This window comes from Hyla sarda, chromosome 5 (assembly GCF_029499605.1).
Source record: "Hyla sarda isolate aHylSar1 chromosome 5, aHylSar1.hap1, whole genome shotgun sequence".
Taxonomy (NCBI): domain Eukaryota; kingdom Metazoa; phylum Chordata; class Amphibia; order Anura; family Hylidae; genus Hyla; species Hyla sarda.
The window spans coordinates 167,681,317-167,704,950 of NC_079193.1; the positions used below are offsets into that span (position 1 = coordinate 167,681,317).

The window sequence follows — 23,634 nt, forward strand, 5'->3', positions numbered from 1 at the left end:
AGCCTGGGCTTATTTACACCCCATTTACATAGTGGTCACATGTGATACAAGTGACTGAAAACGGAGCTCATAAATTAGCTGATCGGTCTTACCTTAAGAATCCAGGCAACTTCGCTGACTGGCAACTCACTTGCCCGCTTTGAATTCAATACAGGAATCATTGTAACATTTTCAGTGGTCAAAGGATCATGAAAGGATGATACCTAAAAGCACAAACAAACAATCTGTTAAAATTAGTTTTTGAAATAAGAAAAGTAGATTTTTATGGTTACCGTAAAATCTCTCGGGGCATCCATTGGGGGACACAGAGACCGTGGGTATATCTTGCTGCCACTACGCATACAAAAGAAAGTCGGCCCCTCCTGGCAGGATATACCCCGGCTACTGACCCTGAGCTATCAGTTAAGTCCCAAAGCAGTAGGAAAAGGACAGACCGAGAAATAAGCCAGCAGGTGTCCAAGGGAATCAGACAGACAAAAAAGGAACCAAAAACAACCCCTCGGACAGAAAACCGAACCATAGCAACAAACAATGGGTGGGTGCTGTGTGCCCCCAATGGATCCTCCGAGAAAGATTTTACGGTAGGCATACGGTCGGCTCCATTGGGGAACACAGAGACCGTGGGACATACCAAAGCAGTCACCGGGGTAGGAAAAATACCCAACCCAGAATCAGGCAGAAAACGGAGCCACTGCCACCTGCAACACATTGTGACCCAAACTAGCGTCATCTGACGCAAACGTGTGCACCAGGTAGAATTTAGTGAAAGTGTGCAAGGGCAACCAGGTGGCCGCCTTACAGACTTGCAAAACGAAGCCCTATTGCAGAGCGCCTAAGAAGCCCGAACGGAACGCATGGACTACGCACGTACGTTCAGGCTATGTAGGGAACACTCCTTTAGCGTTGGATGGAGCCAGACAAAATGAAGGAAGAACGAAGGAGGAAGGTGGAGGAAAAACCACCTTGTCCTGATGAAGGACCAAGAAGGGAGACCCTCCTAATTGAGGTAATCATGATGAGGAAGGCGACCTTCCTAGAAAGGATGCAAAGAGGCGTCCCGGGGAGATGCAGATGTGAGAATTGGAAGCCAACGGCTGCTGAAACATAATAGTAAGAGCAGACACTTGACCCTTAAGAGATCTGAGTGCCAAGCACTGATCCAGACCGGATTGCAAAAAAGCAAGATGTCGAGGAAAGGAAAAAATGACCGGGAAGACGATTTCAACCGCCACGCCATCAAATGCAGCAACAGAAAATTGGGGTGGCAGAGGGGGGGAGCAGATTGGGGCAAATGGAAGATGCAGTGGTACGTCAGCGACCAGCCGAATTACGTGGTGTACTACGCACGCCTGGGCCAGTCTGGAGCCACAGAATGGTGGCAACACCCTCTGCCTTGAGTTTGCTCAGAACCCTGGGCAGGAGAGGTGGAAAGAGGTAAGGAAGACGGAGGGACGACCACGGGATGAAGAGTGAGGCCACCGCCAGAGGGTCTCGAGACTTCAAAGCAAGGAACTTTCTGTTGTCGCGAGAAGCAAAAGAGATCCTCGTCCAGGTCACCCAAAGATCACAGATCTGCGCAAATGCCTCCGGAGAGACCACTCATCCGGATCCGGAGGAGCGGGGTAAGAAAGCCCACCTCCACGCCCAGAATGTGGATCATGGAGAGGGCGGGAATTCTAATCTCGGCCCAGAGCAGAATCTTGGAGACCATCTCTATCGCCAAGCGAACTGCGCGGTGATATATGCCACAGCCTTGGCCTGAACCAGACGACTCTGTAGGAGGATCTCCCAGTGGAGGAAGCAAAGAATGATGGCACAGAGCTCCAGAAGAATGATGGGAAGGTGAGCCTCCTGAGGGGACCAGCGACCCTGGACCGTCAGGTCCTTAAACACAGTTCCCCAACCCTAGTGACTCGCATTGGTCATGACGACCTGCCAGTGGAGGGTAAGAAACGACCGCCCCTGGAGAAAGAGGGGAGAGTGGAGCCACCACAGAAGGGACCGAAGAACGGAGGTGGGCAGAAGAATCCGGTGATCCAGAGTAGACAGCAACTTGTCCCACCAGGCCAAGATGGCCAGCTGGAGAGGGTCATAGCAGAACTGGGGCGAAAGGAACTGACCCATTCGGCCCAGTACCTCGGTTACCGGACTTGGCTGCGAAACAGCCAGAATGGTTGTCACTTCCAGGAAGGACGTGCCTTGAAAGAAGGGGCTTTCAGACATCAGGAGTGCGCCTGCTTGTGAGGGCAACACAAAGTAAAAGGACCGAAAGGGCTGAAAGGAAGCAGCCTTCAGATGGGGATGGGGATTTGTTCTGCGGCAGCAGAGCGAAGGTGGGTAGCAAGGACAAACCTGCTGCTTCAAAGGCAAAATTTTTGATCTTCTTGTCTGCAGGATCTTTAAAGGATGCTGCATCCACCAGAAGCAGGGTAGTCACACAGTGACAAGCCATACTCCCCTAAGATGTCTTCAGCCAACTATTTGTCACCTGCGTCATGTCAGGCTGAGACAGCGGGACAAGCAGGGAAGGTAGGGGGACCCGGACCCATGGTGCAACCCCAGGCACTGGCCGTTGGGTTAACGGTGCATACTCCATGCCCTGTGCCACTTATCCGCATATGGGGGAACAGATAGCTCCATGCTCCTGAACCCCCACCTAAAAAACAAGAAATAAAAAGGAGAAAATAACCTACAACAGGCCCTGGCTATAAAATAAAGAGATCCAGACCTGTGTCTGCCTCCTACATACACTAAGCTAAAACTGATTAGCTCAGGGTCAGTAGCCAGTGTATATCCTGCCAGGAGGGGACGATTTTCTTTTGAATGCCTAGTGTCAGCACGATATACCCACAGTCTCTGTATCCCCCAATGGAGCCGACCGAGAAAAGAGTAATTTCTTAGGGCTTATTCACACTTCTCCGTTAAATGGAGCTATGTCGTAATGATGGGAGTTGTGTGGAGGAAACAAATAAATATTTAGTGCATGTCCTGTTATTTCTCCGTATATCTTATATCATATAGCGGTTCATCCGGGGATGAAAGAATAATACAATACAGGTACCAGGGAAAATACATTGACATACAACAAAATATACATCAAGAAAATGATACACGGCATAATAAAATGATGGGTCAACAAAAACTCAAGAAACTGGATGATGTATCCACTTCTAAACAATATAACATTTTTGTATTATACAAAAAGGTGTCTAAATCAAGGTACATTTTAGAAACCAGATCTTCCAGGTAAATCAGTAGATAACAGCTCAAAAAGTTACCAGTAACATCCTTCTAGGTTTACTGGCTACTGGGTTCTGATTTAGCTGGTAAACCATATTGGTCAGGGAACACCGTTTTCTTATATATATATATATGCAGTAACAGTTGTATGGTGAATTGCTATGCAGTTTTAAAGGGGTATTCAGGGCAAAAAACCTATTTTTGCCCGGATATTGCCAGGGTATTCAGAGCAAGAACATCTTATAAGATGTCTGATGGCGGGGGGGGGGGGGGGGGGGGGGTCGCTGCTTAGACCCCCCTCCCATAGACATGAATGAATGGAGGGGGCGTGACAGTCACATCTCCAGTCCCGGAAGCCCGGATGTTTCCGAAACCAGAGATGCAGCCCTGCATAGAATGCGGGTGCTGCAGGGAGATCGCGGGGGTCCCAGCAGCAGGCCCCCCACGATCAGACATCTTATCCCCCTTTAACTGCTTAGACAGGTAGAGCATACAAACAATACCTGTGGACAAAGCACTTTTTGATGCATGGCAAACAAATAGTCTTATGACGTACTGTACTTCTTGATTCCCAACTCAGCATAACAAACAGTAACTGACTGTATGTCTGTACATTCATACTAAGAACACAATGGCTCTCATTTACTAAGAGTGTTGGGTTTTTACTAGTGTGAAGTGTTTCAGAGTTGCACAATTCCTCTGTTTACTATGGGGATTCACAGATTTACAAGTCGGGAACATTTTCAGATCAGCTTTTTCTAGGTGCAAATTTCCAGCTATTTTTTTTCACATTTCTTTCTTTGAATTCAATAGTAAATAGGTCATGTTGTGAAACCACGCCCCCTTTCAAGCAGAGTCCTGGCGCACACTGGTACAGACATGTTGCAGACACTGCGCCAAAATGACCCCCAAAAAAACAGCTGGTTTTAGCTTCGTAAATAAGGTCTATTATGTTCTAAGCTGTACTGGGATGCCCAGGTGATTACCTCCTGCTGGTTTATGGCCTAACAATCTCTGGGTAAAACTAGTTTAAGATCAAGGGATTTACACTCCCCGTATTGGCGCAGATTTCTCAATCAATTTTGCCTAAAGCATTCATTGCTCAGCTTTCACTTCTCAAACAGCTCAGATAAAATGAGCTGTGATTGGTTGCTATTGGCATAATTGAGTATTTTGATGAACCTGGGCCATTTCCTATCCTAAATCAAAAAAAGAAAAGAAAAAACACACACGTGTATAATATAAATATTATATATATATATATATATATATATATATATATATATATATATATATATATTTTACACACATACGTACGTGTGTCTACATGTGTGTATGTGTAAGTTTTTTGCATTATGAACCATCTTTTTGAGCTGAAGCATGCAGAGTGGCATCCAATGTATTGTTCTGCCACCAATGTACCCAGCTATTATTTCCCATAAGGGTAGCATGACATTCCTGGGCCATCTGTTGGCGGTATACAATTTTGTACATTTTCAAAGTACGAAGATATATAAGACTGAAGATTCATTAAACAGTATTTCTTATGTTTTTCCTACCTTACATTTGTTTAGTTTTGGGGGTTCTGTAATACGTAGATTATCATACATTTTGTAAAAGAAAATGCACATGAACCCCAGAAGGCAGTGGTCTCAAACAGTGGCCCTCCAGATGTTGCAAAACTTCAACTCCCAGCATGCCCGGACAGCCAACGGCTGTCCGGGCATGCTGGGAGTTGAAGTTTTGCAACATCTGGAGGGCCACAGTTTGAGACCGCTGCTAGAAGGCAACCTTTACCAAGAAATAGCTCTATTTACAGTCGATCATCAGAACTTTAGGGGCTGGTTTTGTTTGTGTAACAGATTATATACCAGTCCCTTTCAATGTCTAAATTCCTAAGCTTTCCAACATGCCAGGCTATCCGCACGTAAAGATAAAATCTCGGTTTCTTCTCTGACTTCTTGTCTGCTGAGACGGAGATCACACAGATAAGATGATCGCCCCCCATTACTAAATCAGCAGTGCGCTAATACAAGCTCCAATATACTGCACATGCAGGAGGAATTTATTATCACCTTCAGACAAGTGTTAACATTCTTCACAGATACCATCCTCACACAGTATAAAGATATAGAGTATTATCAAGGATTTAACCCTATTGTGTATTTGCTACAAAGACAATTTTTTAGGTGAGGTGACTGCTATGCCCAATGGTCAGCACAGGGCCTGTATGAGCCCAATAGAGCAGTGTTTGCCAACCAATGTACCTTCATCTGTTGCAAAACTACAACTCCCAGCATGCCCGGACAGCCATAGCGATATTTGTTGGAGCTGGGAGGGGTGGAAGGGGTCTGGTAGGTGATGATGTCATCCTGTAGTCCACAGGAAGTCAGACTCCGACCTCCTGTTTTCACCATTAGCGTACGTTCACACTACAGAATACCCGGAGACCCGTTCACACTGCGGAATTTCAGCGGCGGACAATTCCACCATGGCAATTGTACCGTGCAAAGAAAGAACATGTTCATTCTTTGCGTGGATTCCGCAAGCACTGCATAGCAGTCAATGGTGACGGCTCAGTGCCCTGCGGCGGCCGCCAGATGGCGTCTCTGCTCGCTGAATTCAGCGAGCAGAGATTCCACAGTGTGAACGCACCCTTAGGCACTGGAAGATTTGAAGAGTCAGACTTGGGATCACATGAAAAAAATTATTTCCCCCCACGTCTCCATGACAGCACCCATGAGATTATCTCCTCCTCCTGATTGGGACAGGAAAAAACACAGAGGTTAAATTCCCCACCCCTTCCTGTCCACACCTGTGTTTTTTCCTGTTCCTGTCAAGGAAGGAGCTGAGAGGTGCAGGGGGGTTTTTGCTCTCCTGCATTAAGAAAATTGAAGGTCCTTACCGGGGCCTTGCAGACTCAGGGTGCGGGCATAGCACACCCCCTGTCTTTTTCTCCCCTTTGGTCCGGTCCACTCTGTGGGTCCGCTCCGGGAGCATGGAGGCAGAGGAATGCCGTGGGAGCACCGTGTGGGTCTCTGTGCGGTCTCCTTACAGCAAGGAGTTATTTACCTCGCGCGAGCGCTTCTTAGTTCATTTTCTCCCGGCAGATCTCCTTCTGGTCGGGATGCTGGCGTCTGTTGTCACTTCCGGCTGCGCTGGAGTGGGGAATTTGAATCTAGAGCCCAGCTTTGTACCTTTAGGAAGCCCCTCTCCCAGATGGAAGCGGCTCTACCTGATTCCAGCGTTGGATAATACAAGGCTGCATCATGAGCTCACCTGCAAAAGTTCCAGATCCTCCAGTGATCCCAGGATCCGTGAGTACTGAGGGCCTATGGGTTCCCCCTGGCCTATCTTCATTGCATGGCGTTTATCCTTCTCTTCCTTGTATTTGCCGGGAGACAAGGATTCTGTAGGTTCTTCGGTTAAACCGAAAAAAATCTAAACCTAAGAAATGTGTTATTTGCTATAAGGAGTTTCCTGAATCTGCTTCTAAACCTCTGTGTAAATCATGTATTGCATCAGTAGTAAAAGTTGACTCTCCAACTCTTATGCAAGAAATTAAATCCATGATTCATTCAGAGATACACTCTGCATTGGCCTCTTTTGCACCTGTTACCCCTGTGGCATCCACTACTTCGGTTAATGTCTCAGCGGTAAAAAAAAAAAAAAAAAAAAAAAAAAAAAAAGACTAAAACGGTGTCTTTCGGATTCTGAAGTGGAAAATCCTCATGAAGAGGAAGATTCCTCTCTTTGAAAAAAATTCTTGTTTTAATTCTGATGTTATAGAATCCTTAATTAAGTCCGTCCGTACTACCTTGAATTTAGAGGAGGTTCAGGAGACTAAGTCTATCCAGGATGAGCTTTTTTGAGGCATAAAAGACAGGAAACCCTGTACTTTCCTTGTTCATGCAAATTTGCATAAAATTATTAAAGATGTATGGGCTAAGCCAGAAAAGAATGCTTTTATTCCTAGGGGTCTAAAAAAGGCGATATCCCTTGGATGACGCAGACTCTACTACCTGGGACACGATAGCATTAGTAGATATCCCAGTTGCTAAGGAAGCAAAGCGTACCTCTCTGCTGCTACACAACTTAAAGATCCAATGGATAGAGGCGCAGAGAGTTTGTTTAAGACCTGGGAGGCTGCTTCTTCACTGTCAAGGCCTAGTATAGCCTCTACCTGTGTAGCCAGGACTTAAGGAGTTTGGTTAGACCAGCTGGAATACCACCTCCAGTCTGATACCCCTAAGGACCAGATTTTGGAATCCTTACCCCTGTTTAAGATGGCATCTCATTTTTTCAGATGCCTCTGCAGAATCGGTAAAACTGGCTTCTCGTACTGCTGTTTTGTCCAATACCACTAGGCATGTACTGTGGTTAAAATCTTGGTCGGGAGACATGACTTCAAGAAGTAAACTCTGCTCCCTTCCTTCCTTTCCATGTAAAATTTTCGTTTGGTCCAGAGTTGGATTCTATTCTGGAAAAAGCAGCAGACAAAAAAAAAAAAAAAACGATTGCCCTTAGATAAAGGAGACTTTTTAGGATGGACCTTATCTCCATACAATCCTTTCATCGTCAGATCAAAAACCTCAGCTTGACAGCATGGAAATTGAAAAGTCCATTCTGCTGAAGGAAGGTTTCTCTGAAAAGGTAGTAAATACCCTTCTATCTATCCGTAAAGATACTACCTCTAGAATCTATGCTAAAACCTGGAAGAAATTTATCTCTTTGTGTGGGGATTCTTTTTCTATCAACACTCCGGTGATTCCTAAAATTCTAGACTTCCTTCAGCAGGGATTTGATTTAGGTCTTTCCCCTAGTACCCTCAAAGTACAGGTTTCTGCTCTCAGTGCTCTCGATCACGTAAAATTGGCTAATAACATGTGGAGTCAAGATTCATTAAAGCGTCCAGCAGTCTCAGACCTAAGACTTTAAATATCTGTCCTCAGTGGAATTTAAATACAGTTCTAGCGGCTCTTCCTTTGGATCCCTTTGAGCCTCTGGATTCTATTTCTGAAAATGTTTGACTCTCAAAACTATATTTTTAATCACCATCACTACAGCTAGCAGAGTAGGTGAAATTCAGGCTCTTTCTATCCGAAAGCCTTATCAGAATTTTTGGATGACAGTCATTTTTAAGCTTGATCCTAATTTCCTCCCTAAAGTTGTCTCTACCTTAGATCACAGGATATTGTGGTTCCATCCTTCTGTTCAGATCCAAAAAATGACTTAGAAAAATCACATAGTCTTTTGGATGTTCCAAGAGCTATCCTCATCTACATTGAAAGAACTAGTCAGTGGAGGAAGGATGACAATCTGTTTATTCAGTTTTCTGGCCCTAATAGAGGCAAGAAAGCCTCTAGGAGTTCTATAGCCAGATGGATTAAGACCGCAATTTCAGAGGCTTATGTGACCAGAGGTAAAGCCCCTCCTATACAATTGAAGGCCCATTCTACTAGAGCAATTTCCTCATCATGTGCAGAGAGAGCCAGAGCTTCTGTAGAACAGATTTGCAAAGCTGCCACTTGGAAAAACCTTCATACTTTTTCCAGACATTATAGAGTTCACATCTTGTCTCCTGAGGATATGGCCTTTGGACGTAAAGTTCTCAGTGCTGTAGTCCCTCCCTAATAAATTCTTTGGTATTTCTCATGGGTGCTGTCGTGGAGACGTGGGGGGAAATGGTGAATTATACTCACCGATAATTCCTTTTCTGGAAGTCTCCACGACAGCACCCATACATCCCACCTAGAGATGAGCGAATTTACAGTAAATTCGATTTGTCACGAACTTCTCGGCTTGGCAGTTGATGGCTTTTCCTGCATAAATGTGTTCAGCTTTCAGGTGCTCCGGTGCGCTGGAAAAGGTGGATACAGTCCTAGGAAAGAGTCTCCTAGGACTGTATCCACCTTTTCCAGCCCACGGGAGCTCCTGAAAGCTGAACTAATTTATGCAGGAAAAGTCATCAACTGCCGAGCCGAGAAGTTCGGGACGAATCGAATTTACTGTAAATTCGCTCATCTCTAATCCCACCCTTTGGTTATTTTATTAGTGTTTTTTGGTGCACTTTTTTCCTTTCCTTCTGTGTTCTTTATAACTACACTGGTGTGGACAGGAAGGGGTGGGGAATTTAACCTCTCAGTGTTTTTTCCTGTCCCAATCAGGAGGAGGAGATAATCTCATGGGTGCTGTCGTGGAGACTTCCAGAAAAGGAATTATTGGTGAGTATAATTCACCATTTCTATAGCGTGCACAGATTCCACAGTGATGTAGTAGTTCCCTGTCCCCATTGGGGCTCAGAACCTATATTCATCTACCCATATGTTTTTGGCATAATAAAACACAGATGCAGCTGGGAGCGATAAAACAAATGATGCTGTAGGACTAGTGCATGATATAGGCAAAAAATAAATAAATAAAAACACATGGGGGAGATTTATCATTAGGTGTCTATTGTAGACAAAGATCTGTCCCTTTACACTGCTTGTCTAATTTACACTCTTGCTCAAGATTTACTAAAGTTGTGCATGTCCTTTGATAAAATTAGTGCAAATATAGACCCCCCACCCTCGCTCTACCGTGCACTCGCTCTCTACCGCACACTTCACAGAGCTGTGGCATTTTCCCGCGGTACACTCCTCACATAGCTAGAAGTGCCGGAGCAGCAGTGTGCGCTGAACAAAACTCTGCACAATAGTAAAATCATAAATCTTTATAAAGTACACAGAGGGGAGATTCTCAAAGAATTTTGCGCCGAAAAAAAAATAAGTATTGTGAAACAACTGAAAATAGGTCATATTCTAGGTTCTTCATAGTAGCCACCTTTTGCTTTGATTACTGCTTTGAACACTCTTGGCATTCTCTTGATGAGCTTCAAGAGGTAGTCACCTGAAATGGTCTTCCAACAGTCTTGAAGGAGTTCCCAGAGATGCTTAGCACTTGTTGGCCCTTTTGCCTTCATTGGGTTCAGGTCTGGTGAGTGTGGAGGCCAGGTCATCTGGCACAGCACCCCATCACTCTCCTTCTTGGTCAAATAGCACTTACACAGCCTGGAGGTGTGTTTGGGGTCATTGTCCTGTTGAAAAATAAATGATGGTCCAACTAAACCCAAACCGGATGGAATAGCATGCCACTGCAAGATGCTGGGGTAGCCATGCTGGTTCAGTATGCCTTCAATTTTGAATACATCCCCAACAGTGTCACCAGCAAAGCACCCCCACACCATCACACCTCCTCCTCCATTCTTCACGGTGGGAACCAGGCATGTAGAGTCCATCCGTTCACCTTTTCTGCGTCGCACAAAGACACATTGGTTGGAACCAAAGATCTCAAATTTGGACTCATCAGACCAAAGCACAGATTTCCACTAGTCTAATGTCCATTCCTTGTGTTTTTAGCCCAAACAAGTCTCTTCTGCTTGTTGCCTGTCCTTAGCAGTGGTTTCCTAGCAGATATTCTACCATGAAGGCCTGATTCACACAGTCTCCTCTTAACAGTTGTTCTAGAGATGTGTCTGCTGCTAGAACTCTGTGTGGCATTGACCTGGTCTCTAATCTGAGCTGCTGTAAACCTGAGATTTCTGAGGCTGGTGACTCGGATGAACTTATCCTCCGCAGCAGAGGTGACTGTCTTCCTTTAATGGGGCGCTCCGCATGCGAGACAGTTTCTTGATGGTTTTTGTGACTGCAGTTTGGGACACTTTCCACCTAGAATATGACATTTTCAGTTTCACATTTTTTTGTTATGTATATAATTCCACATGTGTTAATTCATAGTTTGGACGCCTTCAGTGTGAATCTACAATTTTCATTCTCATGAAAATAAAGAAAACTCTTTGAATGAGAAGGTGTGTCCAAACTTTTGGTCTGTACTGTACATGGAAAGGTTTTAAGTATTCCAGAGATAATCTGACTGGTAGCAGAAGCATAGAAATCTCCTCATACCTCCACTCTGAAAAATGGAATGGATGATTTAGAGCATCTTGCTAGGTGCAGTTCAAGATAGCTTATATTTGCGTAAAAAATATGGTTATTGCGCAAGATTTCTGCGGGTAAATGAAATATATGCAGTTAATAAATTTGTGCATACTAAATGTCACTCCAAGGTACACCGAAATCTACGCTCCACCAGAATGTGGGGAAAAAAATTTTTTGCGCAAGATTTTTTAACACAAAACAGGGGTAAAATCTTTGATACATGTCCCTCATGGAGAGACTCTTAACCCCTTAAGGACGCAGGACGTACTCAAACGTCCCCTTTTCCGAGTCCTTAAGGACTCAGGACGTTTGAGTACGTCCTGTCAAATCCCGGCCCCCCGCCGCTAGCCGGAGGGGAGCCGGTGCCCGATGCCTGCTGAAATCGTTCAGCAGGCATCGGGGCATATCGCCCAGGGGGGTCATTATGCCCCCCATGTCGGTGATGGCCGCAGATGGCTGGACAATTCAGTCCAGCGATCTGCGGCAGATTCCGGGTCAATCGGGTCTCCAGTGACCCGGAATTACAGGCTGTTCGGGGCAGTCTCCGACGGCCCCGAACAGCCAGAGCCTGCAGGGGTGAGGTGGCACTGGTGCCACCTCACGATCGCCCTGATTCGTCGGCCGGATTACCCGCAACCCGCTCCGCCCCTCTTCCGGAGGACGTGAGCGGGTGCGGGACGTGCACCCCGGGTGCTGGGGACCCCGATCCCCGACGTCAATGTTGGGATCGGGGCCCCAGGAGCGACGGCCGCGGCGGAGACGACGAGGGACTGACCTGTGCGGCGAGGATCGCTGGAGGTGAGCGACAGCCTCCTGCTGTTGCTTAGCAACAGCTCCCAGCATGCAAAAAGGGCATGCTGGGAGCTGTAGTTATGCAACAGCAGGAGGCAGACCACCACAACTCCCAGCATGACCTTATGGGCATGCTGGGACTTGTAGTTTTGCAACAGCTGGAGGTACATTTTTTCTATGGAAAAGTGTACCTTCAGCTGTTGTATAACTACAACTCCCAGCTTGCAAAATCAGCTAAAGTGCATGCTGGGAGTTGTAGTAGTGCATCTGCTGGTTGCATAACTACAACTCCCAGCATGCCCGTTGGCTGTCGGTGACTGCTGGGAGTTGTAGTTTTGCAACAGCTGAAGGCACACTGAGTTATGTAGCAAACCAGTGTGTCTCCAGCTGTTGCATAACTACAGTCCCCAGCATCCCCAGCCAAAGTAGTATGCCTCCAGCTGTTGCATAACTACAAGACCCAGCATGCCCTTCCGCTGTCCGTACATGCTGGGGGTTGTAGCTTTTGCAACAGCTGAAGGCACACTGGTTGCAAAACACTGAGTTTGTTACCAAACTCTGTGTTTCACAACCAGTGTGCCTCCAGCTGTTGCAAAACTACAACTCCCAGCATGCACTGATAGACCGTACATGCTGGGAGTTGTAGTTTTGCAACAGCTGGATGTCCCCCCCCCCCCCCCCCCCAATGTGAACGTACAGGGTACACTCACATGGGCGGAGGATTACAGCAAGTATCCGGCTACAAGTTTGAGCTGCGGCAAATTTTCTGTCGCAGCTCAAACTGCCAGCCAGAAACTACTGTGAACCCCCCGCCCGTGCGACTGTACCCTAAAAACACTACACTAACACAATAAAAAGTAAAAAAACACTACGTATACACATACCCCTATACAACCCCCCTCCCCTCCCCAATAAAAATGAAAAACGTCTGGTACGCCACTGTTTCCAAAACGGAGCCTCCAGCGGTTGCAAAACTACAACTCCCAGCATGCCCTGATAGACCGTCCATGCTGGGAGTTGTAGTTTTGCAACAGCTGGACGTTCCCCCCCCCCCAATGTGAACGTACAGGGTACACTCACATTGGCGGAGGATTACAGTAAGTATCCGGCTGCAAGTTTGAGCTGCGGCTCAAACTGCCAGCGTGAAACTACTGTGAACCCCCGCCCATGTGACTGTACCCTAAAAACACTACACTACCACACAATAAAATAAAAAGTAAAAAACACTACATATACACAGCCCCCCTCCCCAATAAAAATGAAAAACGTCTAGTACGCCACTGTTTCCAAAACGGAGCCTCCAGCTGTTGCAAAACAACTACTCCCAGTATTGCCAGATAGCCACTGACTGTCCAGGCATGCTGGGAGTTTTACAACAGCTGGAGGCACCCTGTTTGGGAATCACTGGCGTAGAATACCCCTATATCCTCCCCTATGCAAGTCCCTAATTTAGGCCTCAAATGCACATGGCGCTCTCACTTTGGAGCCCTGTCTTATTTCAAGGCAACAGTTTAGGGTCACATATGGGGAATCGCCGTACTCGGGAGAAATTGTGTTACAAATTTTGTGGGGTATTTTCTGCTTTTACCCTTTTTAAAAATGTAAAAATTTTGGGAAAAGAGGCATTTTAGGTAAAATTTTTTTTATTTTTTTTACATATGCAAAAGTCGTGAAACATCTGTGGGGTATTAAGGTTCACTTAACCCCTTGTTACGTTCCCCGAGGGGTCTAGTTTCCAAAATGGTATGCCATGTTTTTTTTTTTTTGCTGTCCTGGCACCATAGGGGCTTCCTAAATGCGGCATGCCCCCAGAGCAAAATTTGCTTTCAAAAAGCCAAATGTGACTCCTTCTCTTCTGAGACCTGTAGTGCGCCAGCAGAGCACTTTTCACCCCCATATGGGGCGTTTTCTGAATCGGGAGAAATTGGGCTTCAAATTTTGGGGGGTATTTTCTGCTTTAACCCTTTGTAAAAATGTAAATTTTTTGGGAAACCAAGCATTTTAGGTAAATTTTTTTTTTTTTTTTTTTACATATGCAAAAGTTGTGAAACCCCTTTGGGGTATTAAGGTTTACTTTACCCCTTGTTATGTTCCCCGAGGGGTCTAGTTTCCAAAATGGTATGCCATGTGTTTTTTTTGCTGTTCTGGCACCATAGGGGCTTCCTAAATGTGACATGCCCCCCAAAAACCATTTGTCGCTCCTTCCCTTCTGAGCCCTCTACTGCGCCCACCGAACAATTAACATAGACATATGAGGTATGTGCTTACTCGAGAGAAATTGGGTTTCAAATACAAGTAAAAATTTTCTCCTTTTTACCCCTTGCAAAAATTCAAAAATTGGGTCTACAAAAACATGCGAGTGTAAAAAATGAAGATTGTGAATTTTCTCCTTCACTTTGCTGCTATTCCTGTGAAACACCTAAAGGGTTAAAACGCTGACTGAATATCATTTTGAATACTTTGGGGGTGCAGTTTTTATAATGGGGTCATTTATGGGGTATTTCTAATATGAAGGCCCTTCAAATCCACTTCAAACCTGAACTGGTCCCTGAAAAAAAGAGAGTTTCAAAATTTTGTGAAAAATTGGAAAATTGCTGCGGAACTTTGAAGCCCTCTGGTGTCTTCCAAAAGTAAACACTTGTCAATTTTATGATGCAAACATAAAGTAGACATATTGTATATGTGAATAAAAAAAAATAATATTTTGAATATCCATTTTCCTTACAAGCAGAAAGCTTCAAAGTTAGAAAAATGCAAAATTTTCAAATTTTTCATCAAATTTTGGGATTTTTCACCAAGAAAGGATGCAAGTTACCACAAAATTTTACCACTAAGTTAAAGTAGAATATGTCACGAAAAAACAATCTCGGAATCAGATTGATAACTAAAAGCATTCCAGAGTTATTAATGTTTAAAGTGACAGTGGTCAGAATTGCAAAAAATGGCTGAGTCCTTAAGGTGAAAAAGGGCTCAGTCCTTAAGGGGTTAAAGGGGTACTCCACTGGAAAACATTTTTTTAAATCAACTGGTGCCAGAAAGTTAAACAGATTTGTAAATTACTTCTATTAAAAAATCTTAATCCTTCCAGTACTAATCAGGTACTGTTATGATCCACAGGAAGATCTTTTCATTTTGAATTTTCTTTCTGTCTGACCACAGTGCACCTCTGTCCATTTTAGGAATTGTCCAGAGTAGGAGCAAATCCCTATAGAAAACCTATCCTGCTATGGACAGTTCCTAAAATGGACAGAGGTGACAGCAGAGAGCACGGTGGTCAGGCAGAAAGGAAATTCACAAAGAACTTCCTGTGGATCATACCTGCAGCTTATAAGTACTGCAAGGATTAAGGTTTTTAATAGAATTAACTTACAAATCTGTTAAACTTTCTGGCACAGATTAAAAATTTTTTTTTTTTTATAAAATAAAAAATTAAATAAGAGGTTAAAGGGGTACTCCACTGGAAAACATTTTAAGGACGCAGGGCGTACCTGTACGCCCTGCGCCCGATCCCGGTATTTAAAAACAGGATCACGCGGTGACCCCGCGGCTAATGATAGCTGGGACCCTGGGCTAATAGCGTGTGGCACAGATCGTTGTGCCACGCACTATTAACCCTTCAGATGCGGCGATCATAGTTGATCGCCGTGTCCTAAACGAAAGTAAAAGCTTCCCGGCAGCTCAGTCGGGCTGATTGGGACTATCGCGATAAAATCCCGAGCGGTCCCCTTACCTTGCTCCGTCACGTCCGATCGGCGTTTGTTTGCTACAAGCCTGAGCTACAGGCTTGAGCAATCAACCCCCTATAACGCTGATCCATGCAAAGCTATGGCTTTGCAGGGATCAGTGTAAAAGATCAGTATGTGCAGTGTTATAGGCCCCTATGGGAGCTATAACACTGCAAAAAAATAAATAAATAAAAATTGTTAATAAAAGGTCATTTAACCCCTTCCCTAATAAAAGTTTGAATCACCCCCCTTTTCCCATGAAAATAAAAAATAAAGAAAACTGTAAATAAAAATAAAGATAAACATATGTGGTATCGCCGTGTGCGGAATTGTCCAAACTATAAAACTATATCGTTCATTAAACTGCACGGTCAAAGTCCAAGATGGCGTATTTTTGGTCACTTTTTATATCATGAAAAAATGAATAAAAAGCGATCAAAAAGTCTGATCAATACAAAAAAAAAAAAATTCAGAACAAGGCGCAAAAAATGAGTCCTCATACCGGCCCGTACGTGGAATAAAAAAAGTTATAGGGGTCAGAAGATGAGCATTGTTAACGTATAAATCCTCCTGCATGTAGTTATGATTTTTTTTTCAGAAGTACGACAAAATCAAACCTATATAAGTAGGGTATCATTTTAACCATATGGACCTACAGAATTAAGAGGTGTCATTTTTACCGAAAAATGTACTGCGTAGAAACAGAAGCCCCCAAAAGTTACAAAATTACATTTTTTCTTAAATTTTGTCGCACAATTATTTTTCCCGTTTCGCCGTGGATTTTTGGGTAAAAGGACTAATGTCACTGCAAAGTAGAGTTGGTGGTGCAAAAAGTAAGCCATCATATGGAATTTTATGTGCAAAATTGAAAGAGTTATGATTTTTGAAAATGAAAATGCAAAAAGGAAAAACACTGAGTCCTTAAGGGGTTAAGCCCAATCCAAAAACTGGTGCACTGCAAGGAATTGTGCGCGGACATTAAGGCTGATGCCGAAAAGAACAATCAGAAATCCAAGGGAAAAAAAGCAATAGAGACACTGCATATGCCTCTAGAACACTTGCAAGTACAATGCCCTTGGCATCGCACACACATCATCCGGCTCCCCACAGCACGGTAAAATGCCAATACTTGATTAGGTCACCAGGTTCGTGAGGCCTGGCAGCATTTCTTACCGAGCAAGAGGAGCTGAATAATTCCCCTGCTCTTCTGCTGGGATAGCACATATACAGCATCTGGTACCAGGCCCTTAAAGGACATGTGATCACGGTCAAAGCTTTCAGGCTTGACTTGATTCTATGCCAAGTATTAGCAAGGCTTTATTTCTACTCTGAAGTTCATCAGATTAAAAGTAGGTGGTAATACTTGTGATCGGCTAAGCACTGCATTGAGCAGCTATTCCAGTTTCTGATTAGTGTCTTTACATGGTCCATATCCCCTTAAGGATAATAGGCATAAACGTATGTCTTGGTGCCTTGGTACTTAAGGATGTACATTTACGTCCTAGTGTTGTTTTGACTATTAAGTGAGCGAGGTAGCTGCTCTTGTTTTATAGACATTAAGTGACAGTTCCTATAAGCAACTATGCACTTACAGGCACTGTTAGAACAGAATCCCACTATTATCCATCATTAACCCCATAAGTGCAGTGATCAATTGCAACAAGGGCACGTAATTACCACAATGACTGAAGCGCCGAAGGTCAGCTCACCTGCTCCAATATGAAATAGCATAGAATTATTAAGTGTAAGCAATCAGAATATTGCATGTAAAAGTATAAGAAAAAGTTTTTCTTTAATAAAAACAAGCCTCTCCCCTAATGAAAGCTTTAACCAGTCCTTTTAAACATACTTTTGTTTAAAAAGATTGGCATTTATTTTTTTTAAATCAGTACAATGGAAAATCGTGTTACCACTGGTATTGTTTTATATATATTCGGCTGGGTTCACAACACGTTTTTGCAATACAGTTCCCAGGTTTTTGAATAAAAAAACGGATTCCTCAAAACCTGACTAAACTGTATCAAAACTTGTGTACGAATCTTAATCCGTATACAGTTGAAAACCGTATAAGGTTTAAAAAAAAAATAAATAAAATGATGTCCGGTTGCATGCGTTTTTAAGACAAAAAAACAAGGATATGTTTTTAACTTTTCACTCTATTATGAATAAAGTTTCACTTGTTTGATTGAAATTCCAAGGGAAAATCCAAGGGGGGGGAAAAAAAAAACTGTACAAATTCGAAAACCGGATGGAACCCTACACACATATGGTTCTGTACGGTTTCACCCGGACCAAAAACCATGGTAGGCTACGGTTTTGGGTATTTGGGGGGGGAACTACTGACAAAACTGTACAGGATGCAAAACGGACACAACCTGATGCATCTTTTGGCATACGGTTTTCAATGGAGAGTTAATGCGTACGGTTTTCAATACAGTTCCGTACAGCTCCAAAAGGAGCACACGGCTGTGTGCAAAAACGGCTGTTTGCATCTGAGCGCCCCACATTGTTCTGATCTCCCGTGACAGTCACAAGTGCAAGCTTACTTTCTTTATATATGATTACATTACCTTGCACCTTAGAGCTTAGCACCCCGTTAGTAGCGATCCTAACAACATACCGGCCACTGTTTCTGCTCATAGCTGATTTGTCTAAATACCTGACCCCTGCATAGCAAGATGATTGTGCGCTCTGTTTTCCTTCTTTCGTGAAATGACAGAACAGGGCCTGCTTGTGCTACCAACAGAAGTTGACACAGTTGAACATTTTGTCTTTAATATCAAGCAACATTTCGATGTTTTGTAGATTTTAATTATTAAAAACTTGTTAGGAAATATTTATTTAACCCCTTAACTACCACGGACGTAAATGTACGTCCTGGTTTGGCGGTACATTTACGTCCTGTGTATGAAAAACCGCAAGAAAAATGGAGCCGTTCAAAAAAATAATTATACAAAAATACTTTAAGGAAATACACTGAATCATAAAAATGAGGACTCACACCACAGATGGGGGACAAAAACAGCAAGGGTGACCCCCCAGAACCCAAAGGGAGCTAATAAAACAGGGCATGCATGGCTATGGTAGCAAAATACATTGTAATATACATATAGATGGAGTTCAACAGTGTCCCACTAGGACTACAAAAGCTACACAAGAGAAAGTTATAACAGACACATACTTATGCAATGCTCCACAAGGTGGAGCGGTGCTCTCTTCATACACAGCAGGTTCCGGCTGCTATCAGCAGCCGGGGATCCGCTGGTAATGGCCGACATCCACGATCGCGCGGATGTCCGCCATTAACCCCTTAGATGCCGTGATCTGTACAGATCACGGCATCTGCGGCAGTGCGGTACTTTGAATGGATGATCGGATCGCCCGCAGTACTGCCGCGGCGATCCGATCATCCAGCATGGCGGCCGGAGGTCCCCTCACCTGCCTCCGTCCGTCTCCTGCTCTGGTCTGAGATCGAGCAGACCAGAGCAGGAGATAGCCGATAATACAGAGCAGTGCCATGTCCCATGCACAGAACTAAACAGTATTAGCAATCAAATGATTGCTATAGATCGTCCCCTATTGGGACATAAAAAGAGTAAAAAAATAAATAAATAAAAATTGGAAAAATCCCCTCCCCCAAAAAAATGAAAAGTCAGTTTTTCCCATTTTACCCCCAAAAAGCGTAAATTATTTTTTTATAAACATTTGGTATCGCCACGTGTGTAAATGTCCGAACTATCAAAATATAATGTTAATGATCCCGTACGGTGAACGGCGTAAATGTAATTTTTTTTTTTTTTTTTTAAAGTCCAAAAATGCTGCTTTTTTGTCACATTTTATTCAAAAAAAATGTATTAAAAATTATATAAAAGTTTTATATATGCAAATGTGGTATCGATAAAAAGTACAGATGACGACGCAAAAAATGAGCCCTCATACTGCCCTATATACGGAAAAATTAAAAAAAAGTTATAGGTGGTCAAAATAGGGAGATTTTAGATTACTCATTTTGTACAAAAAAAGTTTTAGATTTTTTTTTAAGTGGTACAAAAATATAAAAGTATCTATCCATGGGTATCATTTTAATCATCTTGACCCACAGAATAAAGAACACATGTCATTTTTACCGTAAGGTGTACAGTGTGAACACAAAACCCTCCAAAATGTGCAAAATTGTGGTTTTCATTTAAATTTCCTCCCTAAAAATTATTTTTTTTTGGGTTCGGAGTATATTTTATGGTAAAATGAGAGGTTTCATTACAAAGTACAATTGGTCATGCAAAAAACAAGCCCTTATATGGGTCTGTAGATGGAAATTTTAAAAAGTTATGGATTTTAGAAGGAGAGGAGGAAAAAACTAAACTGCAAAAATAAAATTGGCCTGGTCCTTAAAGGGGTACTCCGCCCCTAGACATGTTATCCCATATCCAAAGGATAGGGGATAAGATGTCATATCGCCGTGGTCCAGCTGCTGGGGAGCCCCGGGATCCCCGCTGCGGCACTGCGCTATCATTGCTGCACAGAGCGAGTTCGCTCTGTGCGTAATGACAAGCGATACAGGGGCCGGAGCAGCGTGACATCATGGCTCCTCCCCTCGTTACATCACGGCCCGTCCCCTTAATGCAAGTCTATGGCAGGGGGAGTGACGACCACCACGCCCCCTCCCATAGACTTGCATTGAAAGGGGTGGGCCGTGATGTCACAGGGGCGGAGCCGTGACGTAACGATGCTCCGGCCCCTGTATTGCCCGTCATTCCGTGCAGAGCGAACTCGCTCTGTGCTGTAATGATAGCGCAGTGCCGCAGCGGGGATCCCGGCGATCTGACATCTTATCCCCTATCCTTTGGATAGGGGATAAGTTGTCTAGGGGCGGAGTACCCCTTTAAGGTGAAAATGGGCTTGTCCTTAAGGGGGTTAAAAGGGGTACTCCGGTGGAAATTTTTTTTTTTTTTTTTTTTTTAAATCGACTGGTGACAGACAGTTAAACAGATTTGTAAATTACTTCTATTAAAAAAATCTTTATCCTTATTAGCTGCTGAATACTACAGAGGAAATTCTTTTCTTTTTGGCACACAGTGCTCTCTGCTGACATCTCTGTCCATTTTAAGAACTGTCCAGAGCAGGAAAAAATCCCCATAGCAAACATATGCTGCTCTGGATAGTTCCTAAAATGGACAGGGATGTCAGTAGAGAGCACTGTGTTCCAAAAACAAAATAATTTCCTCTGTGGTATTCAGCAGCTAATAAGTACTGTGAGCATTAAGATGGTTTAATAGAAGTAATTTAGAAATCCAAAACTTTCTGGCACCAGTTGATTTAAAAAAAATAAAAAAAGTTTTCCACGAGAGTACCCCTTTAAGAATGGTCTGTGATATGCCAGTCTAAACAAATCTGCTGGAGTAAGATGTACCAAACGGCTCCTTACATGACAGTGCGCTCAGCCTATCACCGACCGAGGCGGGAAATCCCTGCGGCCGGTGATAGGCTGACGGCTCAGTGACGTTCCCATCCCCAGCGTGAGGCAGTTACCGGAGCGACAGCGGAATGTAGAAAGGAGAGTTAAAGTTTACTTGGTTTATTTTTGCAGCCCGGGCACAGGAATATATAGTACAGTACAGATTTCAAGCGCCGGTGGCCCACAACTCGCATGAGGACGAGGGGACATATGATTAGTTCCCCGATGTGGGGGACAGCGCAGTGCTGGGCTGATAATTCATTGAGGGGAGAGAAGCAGAACAGCGCGGGTCACATATGATTGGTTCCACGATGTGGGGGCAGCTGCTGCAGCTGATTATTTATTCGAGGGGGGGGGGGGAGGAGAAGCCCAACCGGTATTGCAGTATGGGAAAAATTGATATCGTGAAGGAAAAATTTTTCGGTATTCGGTATGAACCGGTATACCGCCCAGCACTACTTATACGTACGAATAAATTTGGCTTACCTGTGGCTGTGCAAGCATCACATACATTATATTTTGAACTTGTTGGGAGTAGGTCCTGTCAATTCTGCTGTGTACTAACCGCTAGGTCCTGTGATCTTAAGAATGGGGACAGAGTATCTCCCGAGAACAAACACAGCAGAACGTAGCATTGGGCCATCTTCTGCGTTTCCTATCAAGAATGAATGGTTCATTAGTGCACATGCCCCCCCATTTTTTAGGGGAGACTGTTCTCTGGTCAAGATCACAGGGGGGTTCCCAGCAGCAATCAGATAGTTATCCCCTATTCTTTCTATAGGGGGATAACTTTTATTAATAGGAAAACCCCTTTAAAAAGCAAATCTTAATGGGCACTTAGGCTATTTTGAGCAGTGCATTATCATGCTGCTTTTTGTCATACTCTGAACGCCACCCTCCACTTTGCTCGTCGTTCAGCTGCACCTCAGATATGGTTGCTTGGGAAACAACAAGTATGAGCTGTCGTGGTCAGTGTTGTTCCAAAGTTATACAGCCATAACAATAAGCCAGACTAAACTTTCAGCCTTATAAACCTAGTTGCTTGCTTCTCCTTCGCACAGCTGTCCAGAGAGCGCTATTTCTCTCAATGTCCCCATAAACACAGACTAGTATACTTCGATTACTTTGGTCAATTGGTCCCATGTTTACACGGGTTCAGAAGGCAAAATAGACCCAGTTGTCAAAATCTGTGATGCTCCATGCAACTGGTTCAGCAGCACAGTTGATCAAGGCCCCTATACAGCCTATAAGAAAACATGTTGGGGGAAATCAACACCTGTACAGAGGAAAAGCTGCCGAGTTGCCCATAGCAACCAATCAGATCGCTTCTTTCATTATTCAGAGACATCTTCAAAAGTGAAAGAAGCGATCTGATTGGTTGCTATGGGAAACTCAGCAACTTTTCCTCTGGACAGGTTTTCATAAATCTCCCCTGTTGTTCCTTACCTAAAATAAGGGGAGGTCATTTTAAAAGAACCTTGAAATCTTCTTTGATAATTTTTTTGTTTTCAATTGAAGCTTCATAAAATGAAAGGTTGACCCGTGGGGGTTGGATTGTAGTTGCAACATATGAATGTTAAACAGGGATTGAACGAGAATAATAACTCCAAAGCAGAAACCAACAGAGTGATAAAATAATCCACTATCACTAGGGAGTTTATCCAACATAACAAATTACCATCTAGTATCTGTGATTAATAAACAGCCAGCGAGTGGAGAATGAGGAATGAAGTGCAGGGATGACTGTACACCCGCATTGCCTTCTATACATTTACTGCCCTTCTACTGCTCAGCTACTCTCACATTTTCAATACTTGAAAAGGAGCACAGTGACATGCTTAAGATGCTGAAGAACACCGCACAGGAAAGCTCTGCTTGGAGTTCATGTCCTCTTATTCGAATTTAACAACAAATGAGCAAGTAGACATTTCTACTTAGATTAATAAGCAAAGATGCAAAATGGTTAAAAAAAAAAAATTCACACTCACATTATAGGTCTGTTAGTTTAACCTCTGTTGTATGTAAATTGTTTGAGGGTTTTCTAAGAGATGCTATTTTGGAATATCTTGATAAAAATAAATGTATGGCTCCATATCAGCATGGCTTTATGATGGATCAGTCCTGTCAGACTAACCTGATCAGCCTTTATGAGGAGGTGAGCTCCAGACTGGACCAGGGGGAATCAATGGATGTCGTATATCTGGATTTTCCCAAAGCATTTGATACGGTGCCACATAAAAGGTTGGTGCATAAAAAGAGAAGGATTGGGCCGGGGGAGAATGTGTGTAAGGCTAGGTTCAGACTACGGAATTCCGAGTGCGGCTAGCGCTTACTGAATCAGTCAGCACTAGGACCACGTGGACACTGCAGTCTCCAATAGACTGCCATGTGTTTCGCGCGGATTTCCGCCTGAAGAAAGCGCAAGGCCATTCTTCAGGCGGAA

The 23,634-nt window shown here is 43.8% G+C and overlaps 1 protein-coding gene across 5 annotated transcripts in view; it reads right to left on the reverse strand.

Moving 5' to 3' along the window:
* ATP2C1 (ATPase secretory pathway Ca2+ transporting 1) overlaps positions 1-23,634 on the reverse strand; it is a 165,532-nt gene that overhangs the window by 61,646 nt on the left and 80,252 nt on the right. For all 5 annotated transcript variants that reach the window (XR_008844057.1, XM_056520659.1, XM_056520660.1 and 2 more), the window contains one exon: positions 93-203. Coding sequence is in view for 4 of the 5 variants with exons in the window: in XM_056520659.1 (XP_056376634.1) it covers positions 93-203 (111 nt within the window). In the remaining variant the exon portion in view is untranslated. The remainder of the gene's footprint in view (positions 1-92; positions 204-23,634) is intronic.